General features: G+C 44.2%; 1 protein-coding gene across 3 annotated transcripts in view; it reads left to right on the top strand.

The window, feature by feature from the left end:
* The window catches only part of MAPRE1 (microtubule associated protein RP/EB family member 1), a 15,249-nt gene extending 7,055 nt beyond the window's left edge, over positions 1–8,194 (top strand). The window contains exons 1-7 of one of the 3 annotated variants that reach the window (XM_026862387.1): positions 44–175; positions 425–548; positions 3,184–3,329; positions 4,627–4,831; positions 5,201–5,310; positions 5,993–6,145; positions 6,504–8,194. In XM_026862387.1, the coding sequence (XP_026718188.1) occupies positions 134–175; positions 425–548; positions 3,184–3,329; positions 4,627–4,831; positions 5,201–5,310; positions 5,993–6,145; positions 6,504–6,560 (837 nt within the window). In that variant the 5' untranslated portion in view covers positions 44–133 and the 3' untranslated portion in view covers positions 6,561–8,194. Of the gene's footprint in view, positions 1–43; positions 176–215; positions 320–424; positions 549–3,183; positions 3,330–4,626; positions 4,832–5,200; positions 5,311–5,992; positions 6,146–6,503 lie in introns of those variants that run through there. The other 2 variants (XM_026862388.1, XM_026862389.1) reach the window with 2 other exon arrangements.
* Positions 8,195–8,400: the final 206 nt, after the last annotated feature.

Genomic DNA, 8,400 nt, shown 5'->3' with positions numbered 1-8,400 from the left:
GAGCGCGGCGGCTCCGCTTTGTGCCGGCGGGGCTGGGCGGGGACCGGCCGCTTGGTGTTTCTCCCTGGAGAGATACCGTGGTCGACCAGGAAGTATTTCTGCCCTGCTCGGTTGGCGTGGAGGAGAGGGATGAATGACTTGCTGCAGCTGTGATTCCTTTCATCTGAGTTTCCATGTGAGTGCCTTGGTAGCAATTTTTCTTCACAAAACCCGAAACCGTGGCCTTTACGGTTATGATGAAGTAGGGTCCTCCCAGCTGTTAGCAGCAGACACCTTCACCGCGTCTCCTGCGCATCGTGTTATGCTCGGCTGTTGTGTAGTGAATTCAGGCTCAGAAGGAACCGCCTCCGCTGCAGCCTGGCGAGCCATGAAAACGTGCAGTATTAACGTTTGTGGTACTTGGGCCTTTGGTTCTGTCTTTCAGAAAATGGCAGTTAATGTGTATTCTACTTCAGTGACCAGCGATAACTTGAGCCGACATGACATGCTCGCGTGGATCAATGAGTCTCTGCAGCTGACGCTGACCAAGATCGAACAGCTCTGCTCAGGTGAGGGGGGTCCGGCCTTGGTGTGAACCCCGGTTCTGTAGAGGTACAGCTGCTCCGTCCGAACCGTCTGTGCTGGCCCTCTGTGCCCACTGTTGGCTCAGTTCCTGGTATGAGCAGATTCACAGCCGCTGTTATAATCTGGCTGTGGTTAGAGTTTTATTGAAATGGTGGTTAATAATGTAAGTACAATGAAAGGGCATATTCTTCTGACTCACTGCAGCATAGGTGCAGTAAGAAGGAATGAGTGTTAATGTGAAAAAAAGGCTTTTAGGAGAGGGTGTTTTCCAATGAGGAATTAAGCATTAATCTTGATGCATAGAGTAAGTCTTACGAGTGTAGCAACCAGCATAAATAAATATGATTTTTTTTTTTTTATGGGAGAGGACTGCTTGGAGATTGGGGAGGCTGGGCAGAAGAAGCTGCGTGAGGAAGGCGAGCTGGTGACTCGGGTTCACCTTCAGGGCTTTCCGAGTCCGCGTGGTAGAGGCGCACGTCGGGCCGGGTCACCCCAGCTGACTCCGGCTTGAGCCGACTTTAGCAGAGCTGAGTCTCAGATGGAGTCGTGGGCAGAAAAGGAGAAGTGATTGTGGTACCGAAATGGAGTCAAGTGTCATCACGGGGAGGCGCGTGTGTGTGGGAGGAGGCTTGTAGCAACGAATGAAAGATAATAGTCTGTGTATGGAGTAAGAGCTGAAAAAACCTCAAGTAAGTAAAAGATGGTGATTTGGATAACTGCAGCAGGCAGGTGAAAGGGACTTGGCGAAAAGTGGAAGTGCAGCTCGTTTGAGATAAGGTGTGGCTCACAGAATGGGAGGTGTGGAAATTGGAGGTGGAATAAAAGGAGGAATAAATTTAAAATAAGTTTGGGACTGTCAGTACAGTCTCTGAAAGAAACGCTCACAAAGATTACAGAGAAGTAGAGGGCTTAGAGCAGACATCTGACAGGTATTTGTGGTGGCTTTTCTGTAGTGAGATGATGGAGGAAAAACTGTAAGGATGAACTAAAGATCTACAACCACAGAAGTAAGGGAGATGATAAGCACTGTCTGCTTTCAGAGAGGTTAAAAAAACTTGTTGTGTGCAGCGTTGATTTATACCGCTGAGAAGTTTTGCTTAGGGTTGCTGTGAGTCTTGAACGCTGCAAGAGCTCTGTCTCGAGGGGTGAGGGTAATTAGTGCTGGCTCTGCAGAACTGCAGCTCACCTGTTTTCAGGAAAAGGCTGGGAGCTGTTGATGTGGTATGTGCTGAGTAACGTCCCTTTCCTGTGTCTGCAAAAACGCTTCGTGCCTCTGCAGGAATGGAGGTGGCTTCGCTGTCATGTGAAGACGGGAGTTTCCAGGCTTGCTGTGTTACCCTTGGCAAGGGCAGTAGTGACAGCAGCACTTTGAGGTTGCATAAATGCACAAAAAACAACCTTTGTCTTATGCTCTGGCCTCTGTTTTTTTAATCCCGATTATTGCTCAGACTATCAATAGTTAGCAAAACCCTGATTTCTGGCAAGTCATCTGGTTTTGAGTTGAGCCTTGGAGTTCTTCAGCAAGTGAACTGAAAGACAGTGGGGATCAAGCAGCAAGATTTTTTTATTTTTTTTTTTAATTTGCACTGGTGGATGAGCAGCTAGTAGCAGATGAAAGTGGGAGCCCCGAAAGACCCGCAGAATACCTTGGTAGAAAGTGAGCACTGCAGAACTTTGCTGCCTGTGGTGGAGATGAACAGGGTGGGTTAGTGTGACACCAGGATGTGTTACTTCCTGGCCTTTGGAGCTGGCAGAGGCTTGGCATGCTGCTGTTTGTTTTGCTCTCTGGGTGCACCGCGTTGATATTGGTAGGGGGGGAACAGTGCTCAGAACACTGCGGCTGTATTTTTGGTGGCACACAGTTGCAGATCATCGCTGCGGAGTGAGGATGAAACAGTTTAAAAGCGTCTCTTTTTGTTGGCGGTGTATATTCTCCAAAAGCTAGGTTTTTTGGAGGTGATTGTCTGCTCTTTGTGGCTGAACTGAATCTTTCTTTTGCTCTTATTACAGTAAGAGCTGAACTGAAGGACATGAAGGATTTAAAATTAATAGAAACACTATCTTATTTCAGTTCTTTGATTAAGGCTTGATTTAAATATAATCCATCTTAATTGGGCCTCTTAACTTTGAGGGCACCTTGAGCTGTGTATAGGTTCTGTTCATAATAAGTAAATGTGTCACTATTTTAATAATGATTAAATACGATGTTTAGAATAGTTATTTTTCTAGTTTAGTTCTGTTAATGTTAAGAGATTACGTGCCTGCTAGACACAGGTAACATCTCAGATCTGTACTGATATCTGTGAAGAACAGAAAGTTAAATTACTCAGTGGATTTTTTTTTTCTTTTAAAATTATGGGGACAGGATTGCTCTTTTCGTAAGAGTTCAAGTCATGAGACCAGAAGTTTGGTTCTGCAGCTCGCTTAAGCTTATTTACAGCCGTGCTGCACCAAAAAATGGGAGACTGAAGGTTCCTGCTTTCCTGCTCTTGTTGCCTTTAAGGGACTGTGTAGCTGAGGAGTGAGTCAGGCCCGTTTGCTGGTCTGACTGAAGAGCAACTTCCACAGGCTACCGAGCTGCCTCGGTTCACCCTGGGTGCTGTATTTTTCTTTTGGCAGGTGCTGCTTACTGTCAGTTTATGGACATGCTCTTCCCAGGTTCTGTAGCACTCAAGAAAGTGAAGTTTCAAGCAAAATTGGAACATGAGTACATTCAAAACTTCAAGGTTCTACAAGCAGGTTTTAAACGAATGGGCGTCGACAAAGTAAGCTGGGTTGTAACTGATTCTCTGTGCTCCTAATGTCAAAGTCGATGGAACATACTTTCAAATTTAGAGCTGAATAAATCTAGGAATAGAGTCTGCTTTTGGTTCGTAATCTGAGAAGTTTTGGTTTTGGTTTGCACTGGGGTCCTCACTGGATTTAGGACACTGTCTGCTTTACTCCAGCTAAGGTTAGGTTTTCTTTTCTTGCACTTTGTGATTAATTTTTCCATTTTAATTCTGTGGAACTTATGTAGCACAGGCTAATTTTGAAATTTCTGTGAGCGAAGGTTTACTTGACCTTCCTATTTGAATCACCTTCGTACCAGGAATGTTCCCATCATCTACTGGTATGGTGGTCCTGAGGATTTCACGTTCCTCTTTACAAGCAGGTAGAATCGTTTAGGTTGGGAAAGACCTTTAAGATCGAGTCCAACAATTCACCCAGCACTGCCAAGTCATGTTAAACCGTGTCCCTAAGTGCCACATCTACATGTCTTTTAGATACCTCCAGGTACTAGAATGTGTAATTTTAAGCTAGTGAAAGAGATCCGTGAAAAAACCTTTTCAGATCGAACGATGGCTATGCTTACGGAAGGTTTATCCGTGTCGTTACTGACAGCACGTTTGGGGCGGTGCAGAACACTTCTGTGTTTAAGGTTGTTCCTGCCTTTAAGAAGGTTCTGCGTTGGCCGGCACGCACCTGGGGGAGGTAACCTGGGGGGGTCGGGAACCAGAGAGCCAGTCGGGCTCCCAAATACCCGACAATCGTGAGAGCTCCTGGCGCTGCCAGGGCACGGGCTCTTGGCTCACCGCACAAGACTTCCCAGTTTGCTGCATCTTTTCAGTAATATTCAGTTATACTCCTCATTCCAGAGCCACTGTAATTGTAATCTACTAAAAAGGAGCTGCTCGGGTCTCGTGGCAGTTGTGTGTGTTACTCTGTGCAAGCGGCCAGCAGTTCCGACGGGTGGCAGCTGCCCCTGGGGGAGCCAGCTCTGGATTTACCGGGGGAAGATTTGTGTTGGAGCTTGGTGTGGCAGAAACTCTGCCGCAGAATTATTTAAGATCATTTGGACCCTCACAGTGAATGCATGATTTGTTTTAAATTCCAATTATTAGCAGAAATCCTACTATTTGACATAGTTATGTTCAAGGAGAGTTTTCTCTAGACTGGATGAAGAATTACATTTGCATATCTTCCAAGTGCACTGATTTTAAAACTTTATATCAAAAGAGAGAGGGAGGTTCTTTACCCTTAATATGAGTTTGACTTTTTTTTTTTTTTCCCCCCCTCCAGATAATTCCCGTGGACAAACTAGTGAAAGGAAAATTTCAGGACAACTTTGAATTTGTTCAGTGGTTCAAAAAATTTTTTGATGCAAACTATGATGGGAAGGAGTATGATCCTGTTGCTGCTCGACAAGGCCAAGAGACAGTAGCACCAAACCTTGTTGCTCCAGTTGTGAACAAACCCAAGAAATCTCTCAGTTCTAGCAGTGCAGGTAGAGACAATAGTTAAAAGATTATCTAGTTCATTAAAAACTCTGGGGAAAATAAGACTGAGTTGCTATTTAAAATTAGTGTATGAAATTATAGTATCTTGCATCTTGTTTCAGAGGTGCTAGGCTTCAAACACAGAGTCACCCTGTAGCACCCGGTTATCTGGGGGCTACAGAAAGAACAGTCTTCTCTCAAAAGAGAAAATGGCAAGGATTGATGCCGACACGTGCCAGAAAAAAAGGACGTGTCATATGGAGTCAAGAAAAAGGAAGGAACTTTTACATGCCTGAGCATATTTGGAAGGGGGATAGTACCTTTGTAGGAGGGAGAAAGATGTTCTGCGAGGAACTAACGCTGAGTTAATCTTGCAGCCCCACAGAGGCCCATTGTTACACAGAGGACTGCAGCAACTCCAAAAGCTGGTTCTGGGATGGTCAAAAAGACTGCGGGGGACGAGGAGTCCGCAGGATTGATTGAGCAGGTGTGTCACCAGAGCGGCCCCGTGTGCCGACCTGTGCCTTGTAGGTTTGTGTGCAGAATTGGGGTTGGGTTGGTTTTTTTTTTTAGTAGCATGAAATGACTGGGTCAGGCAGATGGAAGAAAACGATCTGAATCTAGTAAACTCGCTTAAAGCCCTTTAATGGGAAGCCTCCATAGAATGGTCTCGCTGTCCTGGCAGGAGCGAAGCCCCTCCTGCAGCACACGAGTACCCGGCGCTGCAGCCTCGGGTGTGCCTGTCACACATAGCATTGTTTTTAAGTATTTCCACAGCTGCGTGGCAGCTCTCGCAGCATTCCAGCCGAGCTGTGAGCAGCTGCTGCTCCCCCGAAATGCTGCACGGAACACAAGTAAAACTGCCGTCGGCGTGAGAGCTGTCTCGGAAGAATGTGTGAGTGGGGAAGGCTGCAGGCGGGCAGTGTGTTACCGAGTTCATGTCGTAAGCCTTTAGAATTTCCAGGTGGTGTTGCATGTGTTGGACTGGGTGTTTGTTGTGGCAATAACATTACAATCTGAGAAACAGACCTTCTCCTCCTCGCAGTCCCCCTTCCCCCCATCTTGGTTCCTTCTGAAGTGCTTTGCATATTAAGGCCCTTTCGAGAACTTTGGGCACCCTGCTGAATTCTCTCTTTGGTGGATAAATTATTATTGATGCCCTTTGGCAGATCAACGTATTGAAACTTACTGTTGAAGATCTGGAGAAGGAGAGAGACTTCTACTTCGGCAAATTGAGGAACATTGAATTGATCTGCCAGGAGAATGAAGGGGAGAATGATCCAGTGTTGCAGAGGATTGTGGAAATTCTTTATGCCACAGATGTAAGTGATCTGGTATAAATTGTATTGCATAGTTCCTCCTTCTCCTTGTAATTGGAAGCTGGTTTGATTTCCAGGGCTCCCTCTATTTATTCCTTTTTTTTTTTCCTTTATAGTCTAGCATTTTCCTGTAATAAAGGAACAGATAACATAATTATAGTCAGGCAGCAAACAAGGTTAGCCTTTTACGAAGAGTATGTAACAAATAGATCAAACATGAGGAAAATAACTCTTCTGGTAATATATCTTGACACTGTAAATGGTGACTTAAGGGTATCTAGCCTTAAAAAGGCATACAGAGTAGCCAGGAACTGGTTTGACATCAGATGTTCATTAAAGCACTTGTTTTATTCCCCTTCAGGAAGGCTTTGTGATACCTGACGAAGGAGCACCGCAGGAGGAACAAGAAGAGTATTAACAGACCACATACTGTACCAGCAGAGCAGCAACATCAGAATTCTTTGCCCCAGATCATGTGCTTAACTGTAAAATACTCCACTTTATTCTTAGAGGACTCACTGGTTTCTTTTCATAAGCAAAAAAAGTACCTCTTCTTAAAGTGCACTTTGCGGAAGTTTCACTTTTACAGTGGGTTTGAGTTAGGAGCTCTTTCTCACTTTGTAGCAGAGCAGTATTCACATCGAGGTGGTATATTTAGGGAGCAAGAGGCTGAATATTTGGAACTTGTTGCAGAATGGTTTGCTGGTAAAACACTGGTTTGCGGGAAGACTCTTCGTATCTAAGGTGGTGTGTAGTAGAGAAATTAAAGACTCTGACTCACAGAAAGATTGAGTTAATGTGAAGTTGCAGCACAGAAATTATAATAAAATGCCTTAAGAGTATTTAAAATATGCTTCCATATGCCAAATTGAAGTAATGTGACAGGAGATTTTATGTGCTTCGTAGTGGGGTAGACGTTTGTTTAACTCCATTCACTGCTGTCTGAGAGGCCTTGCGTGGCGATCTCGCTGTCAGCAAGTGCTCAAAAGGGGCTATTAAAACAAAACTCCATTCCTGTGTAAAGCTGCTTACTAAGTGATTAGTTCTCGATGAAATAGGCCTTAACGTTGCCTGTCACAAGATTAGAGGGAGTATGAACAGCTGAGACACATAAATTACCTTGAAGAGTGCTAAAGCCTTTTCTGTGGCATTGTGGCTAATGACTTTGCCAAAATGTACTGTGTTTTCTGTGAGAAAAACAAACAAACAAAAAAAGCAAAGGGCATCCAGTCTTACTGCCAAAAATGTTCTTCAGGAGTAAATTTCCTTCCTGGCTCTTGTTTCTATCTGTCCCATTTCTTTTTCTTTTTGTTGGTATACTTTTTGGTCTCTCACTGGTTCTTTTCCCTTTCCCATGCCAAGGCATGCTGGTCAAATCCAATAGTTGTAACAGGACTTGCACTGTGCAACTATCTTAGAATGAAAGTGAATTGAGCACGTGAGGAGGATGATTTTTCTCTTCTTTTTTTTTTTTTTTTCCCCCTCTTTTCAAACCAGGGCATATCGAATAATAATAATTGCCAGTTCAGTAGTCTTCTGGGGTAAAAACTAAAAGATGCTGGCTAACAGAGCTAATGTTATTGCAGAAAATACAGTACTGAGACTAACTTAAATATTAATATTTAAAGTACTTTCCTTAACTGTCCTTTTTTTGCTCTCATGCCCCTCATTACTGTTGTGTTTGGCAAGATCCTGCAAGACTTCTGATCCCCCTTCACTACTGAGATTGATCAGTCCTGTTGTGCTTGTATTCATTTGTTTCTGGTGGTAGCTTGTCCTAAAATGTGTGTAGGAGAGCATTTTATGGTAATTGTTGTGTAGTGCATGAATCTTTGTGAAAATCAGAGAAAAACCCAAATTCAGTGAATGCCAAAAATGCAAGTATCTAACCATTGTTTAAAACTGCAGTGGTGCTATTTCTCTTGTGGCCTTTTAGACTTTTGTTGCCCTAAAACTCCATTTTATTGAGAAACCATATTTGACTTGGATTTTTCTTGACAGGGTTTTTCTATTTTAAGCAGTTTCTAAATAAAGTTCTGTATTTCAAGAGTGTCCTGTCTGCTGGAGTCTCTCATGCTTTCAGACCCGATTAGGCAAAGCTAAAGCTGCTGGTAGTGTTCGTGGTGAAGCTTGCAGGACCTGGAGTCTCAGCTTCCCTTCTCCGGCCCTAGTCAGAGTTACTGCGAGCTTGGGCAGCGGTGATGGTGAAACTTTGTTCGGAGTGTGCTGGGGGAAGCCATTGCTTGAGTGTGGGATTT

Source organism: Athene cunicularia, assembly GCF_003259725.1.
Source record: "Athene cunicularia isolate RWA chromosome 20 unlocalized genomic scaffold, athCun1 chr20_part2, whole genome shotgun sequence".
Taxonomy (NCBI): domain Eukaryota; kingdom Metazoa; phylum Chordata; class Aves; order Strigiformes; family Strigidae; genus Athene; species Athene cunicularia.
This window is presented reverse-complemented; position numbering and strand designations above follow the sequence as displayed.